The 27,721-nt window shown below is 33.4% G+C and overlaps 1 protein-coding gene across 1 annotated transcript in view; it reads right to left on the bottom strand.

Annotated features, from left to right (window-relative positions):
* Positions 1-18,677, bottom strand: part of LOC133202812 (insulin-degrading enzyme-like) — a 29,127-nt gene extending 10,450 nt beyond the window's left edge. Inside the window, exons 1-14 of the mRNA XM_061338690.1 lie at positions 18,536-18,677; positions 14,609-14,787; positions 7,132-7,208; positions 6,862-6,888; positions 6,612-6,715; positions 6,275-6,444; positions 5,691-5,813; positions 3,777-3,889; positions 3,417-3,506; positions 3,199-3,271; positions 2,601-2,693; positions 1,161-1,333; positions 906-1,009; positions 701-803 (exon numbers count right to left, since the gene is read on the bottom strand). Coding sequence (XP_061194674.1) covers positions 701-803; positions 906-1,009; positions 1,161-1,333; positions 2,601-2,693; positions 3,199-3,271; positions 3,417-3,506; positions 3,777-3,889; positions 5,691-5,813; positions 6,275-6,444; positions 6,612-6,715; positions 6,862-6,888; positions 7,132-7,208; positions 14,609-14,787; positions 18,536-18,639 — 1,533 coding nt within the window. The 5' untranslated portion in view covers positions 18,640-18,677. The remainder of the gene's footprint in view (positions 1-700; positions 804-905; positions 1,010-1,160; positions 1,334-2,600; positions 2,694-3,198; positions 3,272-3,416; positions 3,507-3,776; positions 3,890-5,690; positions 5,814-6,274; positions 6,445-6,611; positions 6,716-6,861; positions 6,889-7,131; positions 7,209-14,608; positions 14,788-18,535) is intronic.
* Between the last annotated feature and the right edge of the window lie 9,044 nt (positions 18,678-27,721).

The following is a 27,721-nucleotide window of genomic DNA, read 5'->3' as shown; positions in this document are numbered from 1 at the left end:
ATATGTTCTTACCTGACAGAAGGCATACCTTAATTTTCTCAAATGACGGAAGGTATACCTTAATGTTCTCACCTGACAGAAGGCATACCATAATTTTCCGACCCAACAGAAGGCATACCTTAATTTTCTCGACTGACAGAACACATACATGTACTTTAATTTTCTCAACTGACAGAAGACATACCTTAATTTTATCACCTGACAAAAGGCGAACCTTAATTTTATCACCTGACAGAAAGCTTACCATAACTTTCTGACTCAAAAGAAGGCATACCTTAATTTTCTCACCTGACAGAACACATACATATGTACTTTAATTTTCACACCTGACAGAAGGCATGCCTTAATTTTCTCATCCGACATACGACATATCTGAATGTTCTCACCTGATAGAAGGCATACCTTAACTTTCTCACCTGACAGAAGGCATACCTGAATTTTCTCATCTGACTTAAGACATACCTGAATGTTCTCACCTGACAGAGGGCATACCTTAATTTTCTCACTTGACAGAAGGCATACCTTAATTTTTTCATCAGACAGAAGGCATACTTAATTTTCTCACCTGACATAAGACATACCTGAATTTTCTCATCTGACATAAGACATACCTGAATGTTCTCACCTGACAGAAGGCATACCTTAATTTTTTCACCTGACAAAAGGGATAACATTTTTTCTCACCTCACAGAAGGCATACCTGAATTTTCTCCTCAGGAATGTCCTCTACCTTATAGTCAGTGCCATACCACTTCTCCTTCTGGTCAACTACATCAGCAAACTTCTTAGCAACCACTCCAATCCTAAGAGAAAATGAAATCATATCATTGCAATTAAAATTCAATAAATTGTTTTTAAATAATTGTGGTGATTTGTTATCAGTCAAGTCAACTCAGAATACCAACCTCATGGTTTCGGGAACCAGTTTATCCAGCACCATGGTGATAAGGTCAGGTCTGTATTCGGTCAACAGATAAGAGCCACTCAGAACCTCAGGGAGGGGGTATTTCTGAAAAAAAAAATTACAAGAAGATTACTCAAACAAATGGAGATGTGCTCTCAAGGCCCTATGCCCCTGCTGGGCGGAGAGGACTAAGTAAGTAAGTACCAAGCTAAATTTCACGTCTTTGTTCAAACCTGACCTCATTTTTTATTCTTACCTGTGTTCTACGTGCTAAGAAGGATGTGTAATTGATGGGCATTTCTTTGTCCTTGAACTTGAAAATCATATCTGAGAGCTGTTGACACTCCTTGTACACCCATTCCTGTGGGCCTTCTTTCCTCAGCATTTCAATGTACTGGAACATCTTCAGCAGAATGTCATCCACATGCTCTAAATACAGAATATACATTTATGACAACCAAAAAAATTCTCAAACAATTAAGTACAGTAAAGCATCAGTATCTCAACATTGATATGTCAAATACCAGGGATGTGTCAAATACCAGAGATATGTTAATACCAGGTATACGTCAAATATCAAGGATATGTCAAATACCAGGGAAATTTCAAATGCCAGGGATATGTCAAATACCAGGGAAATGTCAAATGCCAGGGATATGTAAATACTAGGTAAAAGTCAAATACCAGGATATGTCTAATATCTGGGATATGTCAAATACCAAGTATATGTCTAATATCAGGGATATGCCAAATACCAATGTTATGTTATATACCTAGGATATGTCAAAAACCACAGATTTGTAAAATACTTGGTATATGTCAAATACCAATGTAGTGTCAAATACCAGGCCTAGGGATATGTCCAATATCAGGGATATGTCAAATACCAGGTATATGTCAAACAATAGGTATATGCCAAATATCACGAATATGTCAAATACCAGAGATTTGTAAAATACCAAGAATATGTCAAATACCAGAGATATGTAAAATACCAGGAGTATGTCAAATACCAGAGATATGTAAAATACCAGGAATATGTCAAATACCAGAGATATGTAAAATACCAGGAATATGTCAAATACTAATGATATGTCAGACACAAAGGGTTTGTCAAATATAAAAGATATGTCAAATACTAGGAATACATAAAATACCAGGGATATGTCAAATACCAAGGACATGTCAAAAATCAGGGATATGTCAAGTAGAATCAATACCAAGGCTATGTCAAAAACCAGGTATATAAAATACCTAGGATATGTTAAATACCAGGTTTATGCCAAATACCAGAGAAATGTCAAATACCAGGGACATGTCAAATACCAGGGGTATGTTGAAGTTAGTTAGACAGACTTGCATGCACCTTATTAAATCAAGTTTCAACTTTGATGTTTTGAACAGTAATATATACATGTACAATGTACATGTACATGTACAATGTACATGTACATAGATCTCCCTGTTTAATTAATATTCGACAGTTTGAAATATTGAGATTTAAACTCATTCATCTGCAAGATAATTTCCATCATCTGCATGTGTACTTCTGCCTCAAGTACAAGTATTCAATTTGGTTTAAAGAAAAAATGATAGTTTTTTTTTTTAATTTTAGATTGTAATGTCTTTCTCAGACAAGGCAGTTTTCCTCCATACATAACAAACTGTAGGCATGTGAAGTAATTGTGATACAGACCTAACCCTTCTTCAGACAAATCAAAATCAATCCTGAAGAACATAAAACCATTGGCTCCATCTGTCTGACCTCCACAGAGGGAATTCACCCAACCTATAAATAGTATCAGTATATTAGTTAAATCACAGAGGGAATTCACCCAACCTATAAATAGTATCTGTATGTTAGCTAAATCACAGAGGGAATACACCCAACCTATAAATAGTATCAGTATATTAGTTAAATCACAGAGGGAATTCACCCATCCTATAAATAGTATCAGTATATTAGTTAAATCACAGAGGGAATTCACCCAACCTATAAATAGTATCTGTATGTTAGCTAAATCACAGAGGGAATACACCCAACCTATAAATAGTATCTGTATATTACTTAAATCACAGAGGGAATTCACCCAACCTATAAATAGTATGTGTTAGTTAAAACAAATAAAAGTAAAGCTGCAGTTCTTTGGAAAAAAGAGTTTAATTAAAGAAATTGAACAGATAATAATAATAATAAATATTTAAATGAAATTGATGATGAACAATAAAATGAAAATATCACATTTTACTGACTATCAAACAGCTCAGTTTGATAAATCTGATTAATGTCTGACCTTTTTGTTTGAGCTCTGACAACAGACTTCCCTTTCCTTCATGCCCTATCAAATGGCCCAATATATGTCCCGGCTAGAAAAATTTTAATATCAAAATTGGTATCATCTTAATTTGATGTTTTAATTGGTTTTATTTGAAATAATCATATAATACTCATGAAAGACTTCAAAAACAACAAAGATTATTACTCAGAAGCTCAGATTGCTTTAACTCTTACATTTGAAGCATAGTAATCTGACAGATCAGGAATGGTCCATGAGACAGAGAGGTTCCTCAAATCCTTCACTGGCACAGCATAACAGATTTTCTACAAAATGACATGACCATTAATAATGCTTCATATTCCTTTTAACTTTCAAAGACATTTTTCTCTTCAAAATTGTTTTTAAAAATTTAAAATATATATATATATATATATATATATATATATATATATATATATATATATATATATATATATATATATATATATATATATATTTATTTATTTTTGTATTAATGAAGCAATGGTATATTTAAGCTTATCAACCTTGTAAAACGTCCTAAGGGAAAACTTTGACTTTGTGTATATACCGACCTTGACGTGCTCTGGACCATAGGGACCCTCCTTCCAGGAAGGAATTTCGACTGATTTATTAGCGACAGGGTCAAACAGAGGCAATACCATCTCTGATAATTCATCCAAAGATTCTGAAAAGAAAAATTTGTAACTATAATGTCTTATCTTAATTAAAACATAAGTAATCAGAGATTACAGAGCTCACCTCAATGAATGTTGTCTTTAAGTAAGGCTAAGTCCCACACAAAACTAATAATCTAGGAGTGTGCATCCCTAGATGCAACATTTATGCAATTTTGGTCTGATAGGGCTTGCAGTTACTTGGGAATTGACTTATCTGAAAACTTAAAACTAGTCACACATCCAGAAAATGTAATGTCAAATACAGGATCCAAAGCAAGTTTTGAGATTGTCCGTCCCTTGATGCATCATCCATGCAAGTTTGGTTCAGATAGGCCTTATAGTTACTTGGAAATGAGATCTGCTCCAAAAACATTAACCGGTTACTCATCCAGAAAATGTACGTCAGATCCAGCATCCGAAGCAAGTCCAGTAGTGTACATCCTTAGATGTATCATCCATGCAAGTTTGGTCAATATAGGGCTTATAGTTACTTGGAAATGAGATCTGCTCCAAAAACTTTAACCTGGTCACTCATCAGAAAAATTTAGGTCAGATCCAAAAGAAAAGAAAACTGCTCCAAAAACCTTAACCTGGGACGCCAACGCCGAGGGTATTACATAAGCTCCCCCAACTTCGTTGAGGTGAGCTAAAAATTATTTTCCTTTTACACAAAAGCTGGTAAATTTTTTCTGCAAAAAGAAAAAATTAATTCTTGTACAGTGCACATCTCTAAAAGACCTCAGTAAGAATAAAAACTCTGTTAAAATGTTGGATGTGTAAGCAAAACTTAAACATATTTCATAAACTTAACACATCAAAATGAAGTAAATGAACATTGCACACTGAATGCAAAAAATAATGATTACACACAGGCAAGTAAGTAAATGGAAAATTCAATGTCAATATGATGTTACAATCAATATGAAATGTTCCCAAATACTTCTGGAAAAGAAAATAATACATATACAGTCAAACCTTGTTATCTCGAACTCGATTGGACCAAGAAAAAACTTTGAGATATCCGACGGTTCAAGATATAGAGGGTATACTATTAGTTACATTGTTTTTTAGTGACAGGGTACGGGATGATACCTGGTTAGTAAATTTCATACCTGGCGAGGCGAAGCTGAGCCAGGTATGGAATTTACTAACCAGGTATCATCCCGTACCCTGTCACTACAAAACTATGTAACGAATTTACCCCACCGATAAAATATTTATGCATTGTCTGTGGTTTGTAAAATTGTTTTTCTCACAATATATCACTCATACAATGCCTATTATGACGTCACGTTGCGTGATGTAATGTTTTTTTGCGAGTGTTTCGTGCTGTAATAACGTACTGACAGTTTTGAAGACTTTCAGTAAAGAGAGAAAAAGGTTCCATCTTCGTTACTTACATTAGTTAACTGTAACATTGTCAACAGACACTCGGCAAATCGCGTGAACTCGAGTTGTTCGAACGTTACAAAAGAACGATAACTCCGTATCGACAATGTATTGATTTTCAAGCGACTAGGTATAAGTAATACACCCCCTTCACGTGACAGACTTCAACCAATCGTAAGCCAGGATTTCATCGAAAAATCAACAGAGGTGGGGTAATTGAGAAATTCATGGTTAGGACTTCTCAATTACTTCAACACTTCAATTGTATTTGAGATATATGTGTTCAAGATACCAATTTCAACTGTAAATCTTACTTGAAAATTGTATATATCACTGAAATCTCCTGAATAATTAGAACACCAGAATTCTATGTGTTCTAAATTTTAGTATTTCATGCTGTTGTACATAATGTTTAAATACCTTTTCCTAACACAGCCAGTGACATGATGTTGGAGGAATAATACTGTGAATGAAACTTCAGAAGCTCATCTCTGGTGTTCAGTCCCTTGGATTTTGGAATGGTATCCAGAGTGTCCTTGTTACCTGAGGATTAAAAGAATTTTAAAAACTTTAAACCATGAACTCACAACTTCAGACAAAACACACACAGCAAATCTTAGAATAATCAATGTACAAAATTCCATTCTGCATTTTTTATGAGATTTTAGTTAAAACAATTATAATTCAAAAAGATAAGCTTTCAGGGTTAGCAAGTTTTTCACTCAGTTTTCATACAGGAGTATAATCTGAAAATATAAAATCAAGGAAATGTGGAAATCTGAATGGGCATCACTTTGATGTCTCAAACTTATTATGTCAAACTTGATTGAACCAAAAAAAAAAAACTTTTTGAGATATATGGGTATTCGAGTTACTGAGGTTAAAATACATAGAGAAAAAGTAGATGGGGCTTCCAACTTTCAGATATCAATGACATTCGAGACATCAGAGCTTGAGATAAGAAGTTCAACTGTATATCGAAAACAAACCTCAGTCCCACTTACCTGTCCCATACTTGGTGTAATCGTGATCTGGATTACCCAGGGACCTGTCCAACATGTTGAACCTCCAGGGATCTTGCTGTAAATTCTTGTCATTCTCTGAGTTTACAGCATTTACTTCTCTGTCTGTGGCAGAGGGTGTAAACAATGGGCACAAGAAAAACTGAGCAAATCTGGAAAAATAAGACAAGAACATGGTTTATATATTACATAGCTATCATTTCATTTTAAAGATACATAGATTTTCCTCACAAAACATGTATACATTAGGTGTATCTATCAACTTTCAAAGAAAGTCACTAAACTGCAATTTTAAAGAATAGTATTAATTTGCAATTACCTGTCTAAAGCCCCTGGTAAGTTTTCTGGCCTGATATCAAAGAAATAATTTGTGTTCTCTGATGAAGTATAAGCATTTGACATCCCTCCATGTTCACTCAAAAACTAAAAGAAAAAAATCCATAGATCTGAGCATTATATGAACATGATAAAATACCTGACTTTGTGACACAGTTTGAATCTGTTTTTTCTATGAGATTATATTACAGATTGGTCAGGGTTTTTTTTTATAATGACAATAGAAAACATACCTTGTTATATGCATTCTCCTCTTCATACTGAAAAAAAAAGATGATGATAATTAATGAACATCTGCCTGGGTCACATAATAACATTCTTCAGATTATCAAGCTTTAATACGATCATCATGTCAACATTGTCATGAAGCAGATCTGACATTTTCTTTTTTTTTCTTTCAATATAAAAATTGAGTTGAATTTTTTTACATTTATTTTAAGGGAAATATCAAGCCAAATTTAATTTTTTAAAAAAACCAAACCTGTCTTCCTTTGACATATTACCTTTTTTGTTCCAAGAAACAGCATATGTTCACAAAAGTGAGCCAGACCTGGTAGATCTTTAGGGTCTTTCATGAAACCTAGAATGGAAATGATTCTTAAAATGCATAATCACATCATGTATGGCATTTTTAATATGATACTGAAGCCAGTGTTCCAGCTAGGCTCTGAAAATGGAGGGGTGCAAGAAAAGGGCACTTCTTCACAACTTACCATTTGTTGTGAGTTTTTGATGCATAGATGTTTCTCATTACATTAACCTTATAATAATGAACTCCTTCAAATTTTATTATTTACCCTTATTAATTGGAAAGATATATAAACATACACTTATCTATAGCTAGTATCTAAACTTCTTAAAAAGAATTTTAAAAAAATGATAGGATTAATGTTTCTATTCTTTCTTTTTTCCAGTCTTTTTCTATTTCCTATTTTCAATAGTAGCACCATAATTCATATAAACTAGCTGGTCTCTCACATTATTGCAGTAGTGAACATGTAGATCAACATGTACTTGGAAGTTAAGAAATTGAATCTGTTAATTTTTGGCAAATGTATAAATAAAGATACAGTAGTTGTAAGTCATAGTGACATACTAGTATTAAACTTTTAAACTAAAGCCAATATCTTTTTTGTTTGTTATATCATAGTGGTCATGTTGGTGGCAGATCATTAATTAATTAATTTAATTAAGATTTTAAACTTCTGTAAATTAAATGGAACACAGTAACATATTATTTGTGATCTTTTAGAATACCTTCTAAAGTGTCAAAAATCATAATTACGGAGAAAATAATTGAATATTTATACTTGTTTCTGTGGTATTTAAAAATTAAACGTCAACAACTTATAAATAGAATTGAAGGTCAATGTTAAATAAACACTACTTTCTTTTCATGATTTATTTTTAGAACACTTTCAGACAAACTCAGCTATTTAATATCAAAAGAGATAGCTTGGACATTCTCAGAAGTATATTTAAGGTGGTATGGGATACCAAATGAAACTTTTCCTACATATCTATTTACCTGAAATAGGAAGATTTGAAATAATCCCACCCTTTGTTATGTTAATTTGTAATTTTAATATTTTTTAAAATTATTTTAATGAGAAATACAAAAATGATTTTTTCCTATGTAATTCTTTTTTCAAAAGCTTAATATTATAATTAGAAAGTTTACTAATATAAAGTGTAAATAAAAACAAAAATGACAAGAAATAATTAAGTCTTGGATTTTTGTTTAAATTTCAACAAACAAACAAAAACAAGAGGCCCATGGGCCACATCGCTCACCTGAGTAACTTTGGCCATGCTGTTCTTTACCAGATTCCCCCTTTTAATATACCAATTGTGGCCCCGCCCTACTCCTGGGGGTCATGATTTGAACAATTTAGATTCTACACTACCCCAGGATGTTTCCATATAAGTTTCAGCTTTTCTGGCCCAGTGGTTCTTGAGAAGAAGATTTTTTAAGATTTTTCTTATATATTTCAATGTAAAACTTGGATTCCCTATTATGGCCCCGCCCTACCCCCGGGGGTCATGATTTGAACAATTTATAATGTACACTACCCCAGGATGCTTCCATATAAGTTTCAGCTTTTCTGGCCCAGTGGTTCTTGAGAAGAAGATTTTTTAAGATTTTTCCTATATATTTCAATGTAAAACTTCGATTCCCTATTGTGGCCCCGCCCTACCCCTGGGGGTCACGATCTGAACAATTTAGAATCTACACTTCCCAGGATGCTTCCATATAAGTTTCAGGTTTTCTGGCCCAGTGGTTCTTGAGAAGAAGATTTTTTAAGATTTTTCTTATATATTTCAATGTAAAACTTCGATTCCCTATTGTGGCCCCGCCCTACCCCCGGGGGTCATGATTTTAACAATTTAGAATCTACACTACGCAGGATGCTTCCATATAAGTTTCAGGTTTTTTGGCCCAGTGGTTCTTGAGAAGAAGATTTTTAAAGATTTTTCTTATATATTTCAATGTAAAACTTGGATTCCCTATTGTGGCCCCGCCCTACCCCCGGGGGTCATGATTTGAACAATTTAGAATCTACACTACCCCAGGATGTTTCCATATAAGTTTCAGCTTTTCTGGCCCAGTGGTTCTTGAGAAGAAGATTTTTAAAGATTTTTCTAATATATTTCAATGCAAAACTTGGATTCCCTATTATGGCCCCGCCCTACCCCCGGGGGTCATGATTTGAACAATTTAAAATCTACACTACCCCAGGATATTTCCGTATAAGTTTCAGCTTTTCTGGCCCAGTGGTTCTTGAGAAGAAGATTTTTTAAGATTTTTCCTATATATTTCAATGTAAAACTTCGATTCCCTATTGTGGCCCCGCCCTACCCCCGGGGGTCATGATTTGAACAATTTAGATTCTACACTACCCCAGGATGCTTCCATATAAGTTTCAGCTTTTCTGGCCCAGTGGTTCTTGAGAAGAAGATTTTTAAAGATTTTTCCTACATATTTCAATGTAAAACTTCGATTCCCTATTGTGGCCCCGCCCTACCCCCGGGGGTCATGATTTGAACAATTTAGAATTTACACTTCTCCAGGATGCTTTCACATAAGTTTCAGCTTTTCTGGCCCAGTGGTTCTTGAGAAGAAGATTTTTTAAGATTTTTCTTATGTATTTCAATGTAAAACTTCGATTCCCTATTGTGGCCCCGCCCTACCCCCGGGGGTCATGATTTTAACAATTTAGAATCTACACTATCCCAGGATGCTTCCACATAAGTTTCAGTTTTTCTGGCCCAGTGGTTCTTGAGAAGAAGATTTTTTAATGACCCCACCCTATTTTTGTCTTTTCTTGATTATCTCCCCTTGTAAGGGGACTTGGCCCTTTATTTTAACAATTTACACTCCCCTTCAACCAAGGATACTTTGTACCAAGTTTGGTTAAAATTGGCCAAGTGGTTCTTGAGAAGAAGTTGAAAATGTGAAAAGTTTACAGACGGACGGACAGACGGACGGACGAACAGACGGATGGACGACGGACAACGGGTGATCAGAAAAGCTCACTTGAGCTTTCAGCTCAGGTGAGCTAAAAAAGCGTAAAAAACTGGGAAAACTTCATTTCTTGAAAACAGAAATGATGAGCATTTTTTCCCCAAACTTAAAAAGAAATGCACTTTTTTCAGTAATAGTTTTCAACTTTGAACTGTTCTGAAAACAGTGCATGGGCAATCGCTTTCCAAGACATGTCTCATTTAGAGCAATTGCTTTCCTCAAAAAGTTTTGGAACTGTGTACAACAGCTAGCTGATTTGTGACCAAACAGTTGCATGCTTTTGAACTAATTAAATAACAAAGAAGACCATCTCTGGTTAACGTGATAATTGTTTGGTCATGATTCAGCATAATGTGAAGTAATTACACTTATCCAAGAGCAAAAGCTCTATTTCAATTGTTTGAGTAACAGTATAGCAACTTGTGTGCGGTGAGGCATGGATAAGTACGATTACTTCATATTGTGCTGAATTATGACCAATCGATTATCACGTTAACCAGAGCTAGTCTTCGTTGTTATTTAGTTCAAGAAGTAACTGTTTGGTCACAAATCAGATAGCTGTTGTACATACTAAGTCCCAAAACTTTTAGGTGAATGCAATTGCTCTGAACAAGACACGTCTTGGAAAGCTATTGTCCATGCACTATTTTCAAAACAGTTCAAAGTTGAAAACTACCACTGCAACAAAGGCGATTTTTTTTTAAGTTTGGAAAAAAATGCTCATCATTTCTGAAATAGCACCAAGGTTTTTTCAAGCCTTGGAAAATAAAGAAGGATAACTATTCCATTCAGATCTTTTAATTCAAAAAATTTTAAATGCATCTTATATTTTCCATTTATATATATATTTTCAATTTGTTTAGTTCACTTTGCTAACATAGTAAGATACATTCTAATTGTAGACTTTCATGAAATGTTATCTGTCTGTTTTCAAGAAATGAAATTTCCCAGTTTTATACACTTATTTTTTGTTGAAAATGAAAAAAATATTAAAATATTTCTTGTCATTTTTGTTTTTATATACACTTTATATTACTAAATTTCTGCCTATAATATTAAGCTTTTGAAAAAAGAATTATATAAGAAAAACATCATTTTTTATTTCTCATTAAAATAATTTTAAATAAATTGCGTCCAATATCTCTTCTTAATACAACATATAAAATTGCTTCATCATGTATAGCAAATAGGATTAAAAACGTTCTTGACTATTTAATTCATGATAATCAAAAGGGTTTTCTTAGAGATAGATTTATTGGAGAAAATACACGAATGATATATGATGTAATTAATGCCACATATGAAAACCATATTCCTGGTATGATATTACTTATAGATTTCGAAAAAGCATTTGACTCCATATCATGGAAATTTATGTACAATACTTTGCAATTTTTCAATTTTGGCCCTGACCTTATTAAATGGGTTTCAGTACTATATAATAAAGCTAAATTATGTGTTATTCAAAATGGTATCTTTTCAAAATTTTTTGAAATTGGCAGGGGATGTCGTCAGGGTGACCCGGTATCTCCTTACTTATTTAATCTTTGTGTAGAAATTTTAGGACATATGATACGACAAAATAAAAATATCAAAGGCATTAAAATAGGGAAGGAAAAAGTCTGTTTATTACAATATGCAGATGACACAGTTCTTTTTTTGGATGGATCAGAAAAGAGTTTAAAAAGTGCACTTGATCTTCTTTTTCAATTTTCAAAATTCTCAGGATTAAAACCTAATATTTCAAAAACAAAAGCAATCTGGATTGGCTCTAAAATTAATACAGAAAATACTTTATATAGTGATACAGGATTAAAATGGACAACTGAACCATTTACTATTTTAGGCATAACATATACTACAAATCTTAAAAAAATGGAAGAGCTTAATTTTGACCATAAGTTTAAACTTATTCAGAAAGAAATAAATCATTGGTCTAAAAGAAATATTTCACCTTTAGGAAAAATAACAGTAGTAAAAAGTTTGTTTTTATCAAAATTTACACATTTATTTATATCTCTTCCGAAACCAAGTGTGCAGTGGATACAACAACTTGAAAAAGCTCTGTATAAATTCATATGGGGAAATAAAATTGATAAAATATCTCGAAAAACATTACAGTTGGATTCTGAAAGTGGTGGATGCAGGATGACTAATATAGAAACATTTATTAAATCCCTAAAATTAACATGGATTAGAAGAATATTTACAAATAATTCAAACTGGATAAATATTTTTTCTGAAATTACTGGTAGTAATATTAATAAGCTATGTCAGGTTGGATCTGAATATTGTAAACAAAGGGCAAAAATCATACAAAATATTTTCTGGAAAGAAACCTTGCTTTATTTTGCTGAATTTTTAGAAAGTTTTGATTTTAATGATTTAGATATATTGTGTGAACCCTTGTGGTATAATAATAAAATAAAGATTCAAAATAAACATGTATTTTATAAGACAATGTATGAGAAAGGGTTCCACATAGTACATGACTTATTTGATACAGAAGGCAATTTTATTAGTTATGAAAGTATCACAAATGATTATTTAGTTAAGATGCCATTTATAACATATGAGGGACTGAAGCAGGCAATTCTGTATTCATGGCCAAATGTTAAACAATTGTCAAAAAATATTTGTATTAAACCATACCAACCTGAATTTTTAAAAATTCTTTGTCAGAATAAAAAAGGATCCAGAATTATTTATGATCATTTAATGTCAAAAATACAGCACAGACCTATCTGTGAAAACAAATGGGCTATTGATCTAAAGTTAGAATCAGATTTGAATTGGAAACATATTTATACAAACTTTAAATACTTAACTAAAGATTCAGGACTGATATGGTTCAATTATAGAATTATTCATAGAATTTTAGGTACTAATAAATACTTACACATGTCTAAAATTAAAAATTCTCCACTTTGTTCATTATGTGAATTAGAACCAGAAACGATTAAACATTTATTTTTTTACTGTCCACAGGTTTCTATGATTTGGTTAGCATTGTCAGATTGGATTTTTCAAAAGTCTGGTAAAAGAATTAAGTTTGATGTGAAAAATGTTATTTTTGGTATTTTTGAAAAGGATCACATAGCTATAAACTTGATAATTCTGTTAGTGAAGAAATACTTATTTCAACAATCCAGAAAAAAATCATGTATTGTTTTCAATGATATTTTGAGATTTTTATATAATTACTATACTTTAGAAGAGAAATTATCAGAAAATACATTTTACAAAAATAGATGGTCCAATTGGAAATGTCTATTTCATGTGTCTAATTTTTGATATTACTCTTGAATAACTATTGTATGTGTATACATATGTATATGTATGTGTATATGTATGTACTTAAGTTCTTCTTTTCCAACATGTATGAAAGGGTGTGCGAAAGTTTTTGTGTATTTGTGTATTTGTTATGAAAATAAATAAATAAATAAAAAAAAAAAAAAAATTAAAATTACAATTTAACATACTGAAAGGTTGGGGTATTTCAAATCCCTCTAATTTGGGTAAATAAATGTGTAGAAGATGTTTTGTAGGGTATCCCATACCACCTTAAAAGTGCTCAAAAGCAGTGATGTTTAAACTATCTTATATTTGATTTGCTTTTTAAATGTCCCTAGTCAATTTATGTACTTATTTTTTTGGTCTATTGTAACTAAAATGCGGACTAGAAAGAACTTGCACTGAAATAGCTTCAGAGTATTCTTTTAAACTTTTGACCTGATAATAAGCACTCATGCAAATCAAAACAATACTTCAAACAGAAATAGTCATAAGGTTGAGTTATCCCATACTACCTTAAGCCCTATTCAAACTATCAAGCGATCAAAGTAATTACCTAATCACCTATAATTGGAAGCAGACACCTGTACAGTATATAGGTCCCATAATGCCAGTTTTGTTGCATAATTGTCGTGTAATTGTTCAGGATGTGAATTGATTATTGTCCTTGGGTAATCTGCTTTTGACCACACTAATTATTCTAAAGAGGCCGGGAAAAGAAGGGCAGTCAGAGTGATATGGGGCACTAACAGGGGACACAGGGATGCCTGTGGGGGCACAAAAAACGCACTGATTTGAGGGTGGTGCACTGTGCCCCTCTATTTTCCCCTAGCTGGAACACTGTGAAGTTCTTGTAAATCTATATGTATATACTATACTGTGCTAGTATATTGTACTTTTGTGTGTTAAAATGCTTTCTGGGGCCCTTGATTTTCATTATAATATATTGTATGATAAAACGTTGTTATCTTGAACATCGCAAAATGAGAGACCTGATATACTAGATATCAAAGTTGATTACTGAATTCATAACTGTGTCAAGACTGTGGCTAAATTTTGGCATGTCCCTGGAATTCAAAATTCCATTTTTCAAGATAACAAAGGTCAGAGTAATTAGTAATTTAGATGGAATGACAGATCAGAAACAGATAAATTCTTACCAACATGGACATCTAAGGCTGCTGAGGATTTGTCAGTATCTGGGTCACTGACAAGAACTACTTTCATTCCATTTTTCAATGTCATTGCCCGGTAGAGTCGCTTGTCACCTGCAGACCGAATCATGTCGGAATGTTCAACGATTTCCAAAGCACGTTGTGTGGCCATGGCAGAAATTGATCTATTTATAAATCAAATGCAATAAATTAAATCTAAATCTGCAAGTTGTTCTTCTTATATTGTAATGAAAAGAAATAAATTGGAATTTGGAACTATCTTAAAGTTTCACCAGACCTGACTATGAAGTTTGATTCCTGTGATTTGAACATATTTTATCATGTAATGAAATATAAATGGATTGGGCAGCAGGCACTGCCTATATAAGCCCTCCCCACAGGTAAACAAGGTTCATTTAAATTATACAATACCAAAAATATAGTTCACAGGTTCATATCATCCATAGGTTGTAGTTAAATAACATAAAAATTGATTGGAAATTAAGCAGAAAAAAAGAAGAGGAAAAAAAGTTGTGAGTGATTACCATGCAGTTTTACGAAAAAAAATTATCTCGAGGGAAAATGTAATAAGTGGGAAATAAATTATATAAAATACAATGAATGTGTATTTGATAAATAAAATTACATATGTTTACATCATCTTCTGTAAAACGCTTAAACGTTTAAATGCTTTTACATATATGGTTTGTATGAGACAGGGTTCGACATTAACGTTAGTCCGTTAGTTTCAGACTAATACATTTTCATTCGGACTAATAAAATCTGTGGCTTATTAGTCCGAATGAACTAATAAAAATTTCTGGAAAAAAATCAATAAATAACCGATGTTCTATTTTCCACAACTTTCACTGGAAAACCCCACATGTATTTTAAGCTTTCTAGCTTCTTGGCGGGAAGTTGGGTAATTCCGAGTCAATTCCGCGCTTAATTTTAGGACTGATTGGTTTGAAATTAAACATTTTAGCAATCATAATTAAGTATGACACATAAAGATGTCAGACTTTTGGATTTAATGTATATAGAGAAAAACAGACGAGATGGGGAATACGATCATAGTTCCTGATCGCGAGATTTCAACAAATCTTGGAATAAAACATTTTACGTAAATGTTTGTTTATTTCAAAAAGTATAAAAGTACATTGCAATGTTTATTTTTAAATTAACTGTTACAAAACATTGATTTTTTTTTGACGGACTCATAAAATCATGTGCGGACTAGTAAAAGTAAAGAAGCACTAGTCCGGCTGGACTAAAGCCTAAAAATGTTAGTGTTGAACCCTGTGTGAGATTTCCAATTGGCATCACACTGAAAGTTTAATCCTAAATGTGTGTGATTGTTTGAAGGTTCGATCATTGGACCATTTTCACCAAATTAAACATTGGGATGGGAAATATTTTTTCTGGAAAAATTTACATTCACTGTTTTCTTTCGGTTAAAGTCAACTATCCATTGTTTTGACCACTAATCCAACTTCTCTAAGTCATTTGTCAATGAGTTTGCAGCTTTGCAGCACTGACTACATCATTATCATCAATAATGTAGAGTGAGGAATCATCAGCAATTAATCAAACATTGTTAAATTTGAAGAAATATCATTAATATATAATAGGAACAAGAAAGGCCCTAGAACAGATCCTTGAGGGACACCTGAACTAGTCGATCCAATGCAAGAGTTGATGCATAACCATCAAGGACCACCCTTTGTTTTCTATTCACTAAGTAATTCTTAACCCAGTTTATAATTTGATCTGATATTCCTGATTGCCTTAATTTAAATGATTCCTTCATGCCAAACCCTATCAAAGGCTTTTGCTATATCACAAAACACAAATCTTACATCCCTGCCTTTATCAAGACTGGATATACATGATGTAGTATTATTTAATAGATTTCCACCAACTGGTTATAGTGGCTTGAGTCACCTGTTTGAAAACCAGACTGAAACTTATATAGTATACTATTTTCAATTATATAGTTGTGTAGATACTTATCAATAAGTTTTTTTCTAATAATTTGCAAACAACAGATGTGACTGATATAGGTCTATAGTTACTAACATCATCTGCATTTCCTTTAATTTTATAAGCAGGTGTAACTTGGGCAATTTTCCATTGTTTTCCAAATGTTAGAAAGTGTTCCATCGCTAAGTGATATATTGAATATGGATTGTTGTGTAATATGTTTTAAAATTCTAAAATTAAAATTTTAAATTCTAAATTTAAAATTACATGTATATTAATAATTTATAACTGATCTAATACTTCGTTATCTGTAATTCTAAATGGGTCCATATGGTGTAAAGGGGGACCTGGACATCAGGTTGATTATGAATGCAGGAAATATTTGTTAAGAAATTTGTTTAAGGCATTAGCCTTGTCTATAGGATCAAATAATGTTTGAACATCCATCTTAAAAGAAGGTGTTGGCTTGTGTTTATTATTTAGTTTGGATATGATTTCACGATTCTCCACCATTTACCAGGTGATATTGTTTTATTAATCTGTGCTGTTAATTTTTTATTATAATTCTATTATAATTATTATAATGAATTGGTGGATGAAACCCTTCTATTGAAATGCTTTCATTACTTAAAATATTATCCAAATGCATTATTAGAAGAGAACTTGTGAAATTGGATTAACAACTCGTAAAGGTTGGTTTTCTTGTGACAGTTGTGTTTATTTATGTTGAAATTGATAATAAAACGTCTGTTACGTATTTATTTATGTTGAAATTGATAATAAAACGTCTGTTACGTACATTCAGGCATATTTTAAGCAAAATGTCAGTCGAAGTGTAGGCCATCACCGGTTCTAAATTTATACATTTTCCAGAATCAAAACATGAAGGCTTGCAAAGAGAAGTGGATGTAAGCGAAAGCCTGTCCACTTCTCTAAAGAGAATACATACATACACTGATAAATGTCAGGTCCAGTACAATCAGTACATTTAGCTATGTAGCCAAGATTACCTACCATAGCTTTATTTACATACCTTTTAAAAAGACAATAAGTTGCAAGTAAATGTCTACTAATTTTTATTCTAGGTATTATCTAAAAAGCAATTTAAAGCAGAGATAGTTTTAACATTGCTGCATTTGAATACTTTTAAGGAAAATATGTATTTCCATTGTTTGAGTAACTGTAAACCACTTTGTGTGCGATGAGGCTTGAAATAAGTATGTTTACTTCACACTGTGCTCATGTTAACCAAAACTGGTTTTCTTTGTTATTTCACTCAAGAAGTAACTGTTAGGTCACAAATCAACTGTTGTATACAGCCCCAAAACTTTTAGCACTTTGATTGCAATTGTGCAGAGAAAACCACAACTTGAAGAGTGATTTTTTCATGAATTGTTTTCAGATGAGTTCAAAGTTGAAAATTATCACTGCATCAAAGTGCAATTTTCTGCACTTTCTGGGAAAAATGCTATTTTAAGAAATAAGTTTGAAATAGTAGCTAAAAAAAGCTACTTCAGGTAGGTAAATGAAGCTATGTAGGTAACTCAAACTACGTAGCTAAATCTAGTGATTGTACCAGACCTGAATGCTTTAAACATTATTGATTTTTTTTTAAACCATGTACACTCTGTAAGATCTCTGTGTAAATAAGCAACGCAATATATTAAACACTATATTTCTGCACGTACAGTATAAGTCTATAACGGGTGTCCCAGAATCTGACGGTAAAACTGTCGAATAGGTGCAAGTGAGACGCACTCGAATTTCCTCTGTTCCGATGCCATCGCTCAGAACATGGACAACATTCAGCACTTCTTTAACAATTCGTAAAGGAACTAGCAACTGGTATGATATCACTTTAAAGTATTCAAACTTACTAATTACGGGACAATTTTGCAATAAAACAGTTTCTTATGCAATTGTCAGTGATTGTGTTATGTCATAACTCACCTAAATGTTGCCTGCGAATGCGATGGTAAAAAGAGAGGAGAAAACTTATGTTTTCTTGCAGATGGTGAAATAAATCTAAGAAAAGAAGAAGCTCTAGAAAACATTGACGTATCCTTCTACTCTAGACCGCTGGCATCTGGTCACTGGTGTCTAGTGATAACCGTGATTCTGTTTTTTCCAAAGGGCACTCTTCTATGTCAAGAAACAAGAAATGTGTGATGAACTTTTTCTGTTGATCGAGCCCGATTTTAATTTTAAATTCACCTACTACTGAACCCTTGTCCCCTTCCCGAATTTTGAATTTTAATTTTTTATGTAATCAATTTTGCATATAAAAACTGGACTGAAATTAACCCACTTTGAACCCCCAATCCTATTCAACAAGGAAAATCATGGAACAAGGAGAAACGCACATAAAAACAATGCCCACTTTTTCAACTGACCCCCACCCCCACCCAGCCAATATTCTGCGACCATACACACAGAAAACAGGTGGTTCGTAATTTGCCACAATTCATTTACTGTCAGATCTTAGTTTCGGAATAATTTTGACTGAAAAAAAAGTGAAAATGGTTCTTCCAAGCACTTGATACTAGTCACTTATAATAATATCAATAGCCTTTGCAACTGACGAAAGTATGCAGTGTAGAAACCGCTTAATATCGTAAATTATTGCATCAATAGTTGACATGCTAAATAGCCGCTTAATGATATAATTATATCATTAATTAAGCGTCACAAATGCGGAGCGGCCCAAACGCTTAATGAAACAAGCAAATATATACACTTGATCGACCGCTAATGTACATGTAGATTGTCATAAGGAATTAGTGTCAATTCTTTGCCTGCATATGCTTAAAATTATCTATCTAACAATCAATGTTTAGACAGTAAAAAAGGAAATTGTCACTCAATATTTATTTAAGGAATTAGTATCAATCCTTTGCATCAAAGAGCATCCGACTCGTATGTGTGATAATTGCGTAAATTTATGTGTTAATCAGGTCTAGGCGGCCTCTGTTAATTGAAGTTTGAGTGGAACCGCCGTGGACTATCCCGGACGTGAATATTAAATGTACTGCATGGGCATTCCGTCATCAGGAAAACAAAGTTTTATTCTGGACTTTTCCGAGTATTAGAACAAAAACGTGTGTGTATGTGTGTGTGTGGTTGTGTGAATCGAACTGTCTTTCCACAAATTTTATGATTTAAAATTTGTGGAAAGACAGTATCAACAAATACTCTGCATCAAGAAAGTATAATGTGTAATGTTTAATGTGTTCCAGAATGAGGATCGGGATCATACAATGCATGTCAAAAGGTCACGACACATGGGTTAATCAGGCGGACACAAAGTATGCGCGAAAGACGTCTTCTTTTTTTGGAAAGGGGGGGGGGGTTAAAGTGCAATTTTCTCTCCTTTACTTCTTCCTTTTTGCTAGCGCTTTAGTTTAGCCATATTTTATTTGAAAATGACAAGCAGAAAATACAGGCAAGTAGTAAAAAAAATCAAAAAGGATTCAGAAACAAGTTTGAAAACTTACACGAATCCGTTTCCTTATTATTATGATTAAGATGACAGACCCTTATTAGATAGTTAGCGAGCGCCAATCGGCAACCCTCGGCTGTCTCCGCTACGCTCCCTACAAACCTCGGATATGTTTTTTTCTCGACTTCACGAAAAAGGCCGATCGAGTGATGGTCCGATTGCAAATTTTACGCAACATCTATAATTTATAGAACATGTTTATGACTATATATGTGTGCCAAATTTCATTTTGATCTGAATTGTGGTTTTGTAAATATAGAGAAACGCATAGTAGAATTTTAGTGACAAATTGAACATAAAGATTATTTAGTAAAATGATGTATTGACAATAAAGAAATGTGGTTAACAATAGGTCTACAATCTAAATGTCATAATTACTCAATAATTTTAAAATCATAAACAGTTCAAGGTAATTAAAGATCAATATCTTGTATGCCCCCCCCCCCCCCGACACAAATGATAGCCTAAAACGGCATCTAATGGAAGCAAATGAGTGTAGTAAAAAATGTATAGGAATACTCTCCCGCTGTAAATGTAGAGCTTTGATCAGCTGCTGCAGAGTCTGGAGACGCGATTGCCTTTGGCAAATCATGCCAATCCATTTTGTCCCATGCATGCTCAATTGGGTCTAAATCTGGCGATTTAGATGACCATGGCAGAAACAACAGGTTGCCGTTACTTTGCAAGAATGCGAAATTGTCAAACGAGCCGTATGTGGCTGCGTATTGTCAGATTGAAATACGGCTGCAGGATGCTGCAATATTGGAAAGGTATGCGCAGGTAGAACATCATTAGAGTACCTTTTTCCATCAAAGTCCTTTCAATATGAACCAAATCAGTCCTACGTTTAAGTAATACCGTTTTTCATATCATTACACTACCACCACCAAATCTATCTACGTCCTGGAGGCAGTTTTCTGTAAAACGTTCATTACGAAGCTTATGCACTCTTAAACTTATAACAGGCTTTGCGATAAACATTCTGGAATAGTAGCTAAACAAAAATGTTCAACGGTGTTGCTGTGGCCATACTTTGTTGATCTGAGATCTGTTAAGTCGATATTTACGGTGTTGTAGGGTCAGAACAATGGCATGAATAATCCTCTGGCAATAATTCCAGCATTCCATAGTCAACTGCAAACGATCTTGTTAGGTGTTCTGTGCAGTTCAGGGATAGCTAATGCTGTTGATGACGTCATTGTGAAACATTCATGTAAATTAAGTAAGCCACTGAAGCGATCCTGTGCTGCTGATGTCACGTGTGGTCTGCCATATTTTTGGCATTGGGTGTTCCATGTTAATGGTATATGTTTTATAGGTTAGATATGGTGCTGTGCGTAACATTAAAACCTCTTGCAATTGTAGACTGTTGTACAGCTGCTTCCAGTCGCCCATTTTCCTTTTTGTGATATGCAACATTCAGATGCAGCATTTTTATATAGAGTCAATTTTCAGATAAAACTAGAATCAAAATATGGAGAACCCTAGCTTTTGATAGCCCTTTGGTGCCTGAAGCAATTGCATCAAAAACCAACAAATGAAAATTAGGGAATTTTTTTTTTTTTAGCATTTTGCAAAATCAGGTCTTTTGGCCTCTGAGATTTGTAGAATAGCTGTTCAATTAACAAATGCGTAAAAAAAAAATAACGCATTTTACTAGAATGAATCATATCCATCTAAAAAAAATTGTATCACAAAACTATCTTACATTTTTCAGGGTATAATTCCTATTATGCGTTTCTTTTTTTGAAGAGTATATATATATATATTTAATTTTCTTCATATTCCCGGAAATATCGTTACGTCGACTGTTCGCGCAAGACTTCTGTGTATGTTTACGTTTCATCCGGGTTACTCACTCTTACTTTTTTTTATTTAACATTCTTTTTCCATTAAAAAAAAAAATAAAGAATTCGAATCAAAATCAGACCAATGTTCGCCAAAAATATGGCAACTGAAGAAAATAAATAAAATCAGAAAATTAAATCAAGAAGTAAGAATTAAAACGAGAGATAAATATATTAAGATAAAATTGGATAATCAATAAGTTACAATTAAATAGAAATTAAAAAAAAATATTAGTTATATAAAATTGGAAAACAAAAAAGTTAGAATTAAAATAAAAATAAAAACTTTTTTTTAGAAAAAAAGAATTGTGACACTGACATCCCTCCATAGTTTCTCATTATCAAACTTCGACAAACATGCAGACTTTACATTTGTAGACTTGTAGATTGTCTCGTGTTTTATTCAGAGCGCGACTGTGTAGATACCGGAAAACACGTAGAGAGATGACAGACAGATGATACATTCAAGTTTTATGTCTTGTTTGCTACAAGCAGTCGAAATATACTGTTTTTGACGACTGCCAAACGAAATAAAGATTACCAGTAAATTATAGGGGTTTAATGAATATGCAATAACTATTTTATATTTTCACTTCATCTTGTGTTTATACTTTCCTCCTGTAAATTGTTACAAAGTAATACTAATACACCAATCACCTTACAAAAATAGTGAAAAATTTTGATTTACTAATATTAGGATTATTTACATGCAAGTTTTGCTATACTTATTTCAAAAGGGTTACATGACCACGAACCAAGGTCACTTTCAAGCATGGACTTTCTATCCTTGGAGCATTTATATGACGGATATTTAAAAAAAATATGTGAGGCTTCAAAGACGAAGTTATCGAATAGGAATCGCATGTTTCCGATTAGGAATAACAAATTATTGAATAGGAATCACATGTGTCCGATTAGGAATAACAAATTACTGAATAGGAATCACATGTGTCCGATTAGGAATAACAAATGACTGAATAGGAATCACATGTGTCCGATTAGGAATAACAAATTACTGAATAGGGATCACATGTTTCCGATTAGGAATAACAAATTACTGAATAGGAATCACATGTTTCCGATTAGGAATAACAAATCACTGAATAGGAATCACATGTGTCCGATTAGGAATAACAAATTACTGAATAGGAATCACATGTTTCCGATTAGGAATAACAAATTATTGAATAGGAATCACATGTTTTCCAATACAAATAACAGCTTATTGAATTGGAATGATAAATTGCATATCATATCATAACATATTGAAAACACATTTTTTCGCATAAGAATAACAACTTATGGAATAGGAATTACGTTTTATTGAATAGGAATGACATGTTTTATAATAAAAATTAAAAAAGTTTGAATAGGAATAACAAAAAATAATGCAACGTTTTACACGCGATATCCGGGGCCATAAAACTTAGATGAGCTCACTTTTTGATCTCGGTCTCTTTTTTTTTACAAAAGGAATTAATAGTGAACAAGTGAGAGCGAGAACAAAAGTGAGCTCGTCTAAATTTTATGGCCCTAGAACAAGATCAAGCATCCTATGCAAGTCTGGAAGTGAGCATCTATATCTATTAGATAATTCATCCATGCACGTTTAGTCTAGGTAGGCTTAATGTTTTTTTGAAACTAGCTCCAAATTCTTCTGATTGTTCACTCATCTGAATAATGTAGGTCAGCATCCGAAGAACGTCTGGTAGTGGAAATGAGACCTGCTCTTCAAGCTTTACCCTGATCCAAAAACTAACATGCTCCTTTTCTTTTCTGGAAAATATTAGCAGAAACCCAACACCGATGCCGAGGGTATATAGTGCATGTATCTAGGAATCCACCCTACCAGACCTGCTTCAGATGCTGGATTTGACCATCATTTTTCCGATGAGTAACCTGGTTTTGGGAACAAGTTCCTTTTTAAGTAACTACACGTTTAAGCCCTATTGTGACCAAAAACTTGTATGGATGATGTATCTAGGGATGAAACTCCCTGCTTCGGATGCTGGATCTGACCTACATTTTCTGAGCAAGTGACGATATTAATGTTTTTAGAGCAGTCCATTCCCAAGTATCTACAAGTTCTATTATGACCAAACTTGTATGGATAATGCATCTAGGGCTACACATTACTTCGGATGCTGGATTTGACCTACATTTTCCGGATGAGAAACCAGGATTTATTTGGAGCAAGTCCATGCCTTATTTAAGCCATGTCATGACCAAGCTTGCATGGATGATTCACATTCATATTGGCAGGCTTGCTTCGGATACTGCATGGATCTAACTTACTAGGTTTTCTGGATGAGTGACCAGGTTAGAGTGTGTGAAGCAAGATCATTCTTTATTAACTATAAGCCATGATTAGTCCACACTTTAATGGCTGATGCATCTAAAGATGCACATTTCCAAGCATGCTTCGGATGCTGGATATCCTATCCTATCCTATCCTACAGGATGAGTGAACAGATTACAAACAAACAAAGATACATAGCGGGTTCCAATAAATGTTCTACCAAGTCTCTTTCTTTACTCCTCACTTAAATATTAACAGCAGTGAAGAAGAAACTTCAGGAGTAATGTGCAACAATATATTCGACAAGTGGTGTAAATCAGTTGTGGATACTTAAAAATTCCAAGGAAGTTTTGGAAAATTTGAAATCACAAAATTTTACCAAAATCAGTAACATAAAAACTTACGACTTTTCAACTCTGTATAAAACCATTCCCCACGATAAATTAAAGTCCAGGCTTTTTGACACCATTGACAGCTGCTTTTTCAATAAAAATGGAACTCGTAAATTTACTTACCTTGTCATTAGTCATTTGCAAAATTATTTTGTTGAAACATTCTGATTGTATACACAAGTACTCTGAAGTTGATATTGAAAATATGCTTGAGTTTCTGATTGACAATATCTATGTGGTCTTTGGAGACCAGGTCTTCCAACAATCTATTGGAATTCCCATGGGTACCAATTGCGCCCCGTTGTTAGCAGTTCTATTTTTATATTCATATGAAGCAAAATGTATTCAAAATCTTACACGTGAGAAAAAGAAATCTCTTGCTGTGGCCTTCAACTCGACATCTAGATATATCGACGACGTATTATCAATTAATAGTTATTCCCATTCATATGTCGACACGATGTATCCCAGTGAGCTTGAAATAAAAGATACCACAGAGTCTGACACATCTGTTTCATATTGAATTTTATTAGAAAAAGACATTAATGGTAATCTAACAACAAAGCTTTATGATAAAGGTGATGACTTCAACTTTTTCAATCGTCAACTTCCCTTACTTATGCAGTAATATACCCTTATCACCTGCATATGGGGTGTATATCTCTCAGTTCATTCGATACGCAAGAGCATGTTCTACGTATGAACAATTTCTAAAACGCGGTATGTTATTAACAAACGAGTTGATGAAACAAGAATATCAACAGTCTCGTTTAAAGTCATCATTTCGTATAAGTTATATGGTCGATACAATGACCTTGTCAGCAAATACAATCTATCATTAAGTCATGTGCTGACTGACGTTTTTCATACTTAATGTTAGGCCATTATTTACACACTGAATTGTCGACGGATTGTTCCATTATTTACCGATCATGACAAGAAGCACACGGCGGGTATGACCGGTCGGCAGGGGATGCTCACTCCTCCATGGCACCTGATCCCACCTCTGATATTTTTGGGGGTTCATGTTTGCTCTTCACCTGATTTGTATTGTTTTAATGGACTTTGAGCTTGAATACTGTTCGTTATCTCCATATTTCATTCCCAAGTAACTACAATCCTTTTGGTGAACAAACTTTCATGGATGAGTCATATAGGGATGTACATTGCCACACTTGCTTCAGATACTGGATCTGACCTTTATTTTTTTATCGTTGAAAAGTTTAAACTTTTAGAGCAAGTACATTTCCATATAAACATAAGCCCTGTGGCGACCAAACTTACCAATGGATGTTGCATTTAATCAGGGATACACACTTCCAGAGTATTCATTTCTTCGAGACTCTGCGTTACTTACAGATAAAATTCGTCAAGGCGAGCTTCTTAATCTTTTATTTTGACAAGGAATTTAACTTGTACATGCATTTACTTTCCTTAGTTATGATACAGAGCATCGTAATATGTCTATCTGCCTCATGTTGAGTATACAGTTCATTTCTTCTTGAGCAAGCTATAACAAATGTACACCCTTTCAAAGTCTTCATATATCTATTTTCCGAAAAAGGCTTCAGTACATATATGATTTTTGGTATCTCAAACATCGATATCTCGAATACCATGGATATGTCGAAGTGATTTGGAAGTCCCAATTACTTATTCTTGAAGTATTTTACCTACCCTCGAATCCTCGGATATCTCGAAGTTTTCGCTAGGTCCCATCGAGTTCGAGATAACGAGGTTTTACTGTATATACTATATGAGTCTTAAATCTCGAAAGAAACTTGGAGTGTACACAATAAGAAATAAAGGAAATAAATATTTGCCCATTGTAAACAATTCTTTGGATTATATATGGTTAGTCTGAGTCTTTTGGCAAAATAGTTTTTCAAATCATTTTTGCTCAGTTTGTTTCCTATTTCTTTGTTGGCTCCCCGTAGATGGAAAATGGATTCCCTATGCTTGAATTATCTTATGTAAAGTGTGTTTTAAAAGGGCCGAGGCGCCTTAAGATAGAAGCAAGAACTGAAGAAAAAATACTGATGCTCACATATTCATAATGAAAAGCATATCACCATCGAAAAGAATAGCTAAAGAAAGCCTCCGGCGAGCTCAAGAATTAAAAAAACAAGTTAAATTGTCGTGTTTTACTTTTTATTAAATAATCAAAGAGCATTACAATATCATCAAAGTTTGGTTTATGCTATGATAATGCATTATGTTGGTAAACAAACATCAAGTTCCTTTTATTCCCATCGTCGAGGGTATCTGAAAAGAGAAATACAAAGAAGGGTGTGTGTTTTAAATCTCTACAATTGCCACTTTTTAATTATAGTGCTGGTAAACTTCTTCAAATTTCTCTGTTCTTTATCTGCGTTGAATATGGATACAAAATACCATGACAGTCAAAAAGTGTGCAATAGACAAATAAAAATCACCCTTCATGCTACATGTATGGAAGATTGAAGATTATAAAATTAGAAAAAAAATTGCTGAAGCACCACATATTTATGCACCGGAAGTAGCTTGTCCTGGTATGGATGCCAAAGGCCTGGGTGACTACTAGGCGATAAGATAGACATGTTACGCTCTCATTCATTTGAGAAACATGCAGGGAAACCGTCACTGTTGCAACCTCACTGACCACCATGGTAACCACTAATTTCATATCGGAGCAAAAACGGTACGCAATTGATTTCGGGAAATTGGTTTTAGGAGAAGTGACCATTTGAGGGTCTTATTTAGGATACCATTACATTGGCAAATTTGACTACATTGAACAAGATGGCATATATTAGATTTATTTATGCCATTTAGACAAATGTTCTATTTACAGATGAAAATATTGAGTGGTGCGTTAGCAATTTTGTCCAATGTACTTGATTTAGATAGGATAAATATCCTTAAAACATCGAAAATGAAATTTTAACAATTATCAATCGCATGTAAAGAATTCTGTGAAATAAGACGGAGAAATGAGTTTGAGTTCTATGCATGTCCCTGACACCCTGTCATAAATATTCATATAAGGATGCAGATCTACAAACCATCCCATCAATCAGCAGCGTTTAAGAAGCATTTAAATAAAAAGACACACCTCTC

Source organism: Saccostrea echinata, unplaced genomic scaffold (assembly GCF_033153115.1).
Source record: "Saccostrea echinata isolate AGI-Se365-2 ecotype Australia unplaced genomic scaffold, CSIRO_AGI_Sech_v1 ptg000047l, whole genome shotgun sequence".
NCBI classification, from domain to species: Eukaryota; Metazoa; Mollusca; class Bivalvia; order Ostreida; family Ostreidae; genus Saccostrea; species Saccostrea echinata.
Note: the sequence above shows the minus strand (reverse complement) of the source record. Positions and strands in the feature narration are given on the sequence as shown.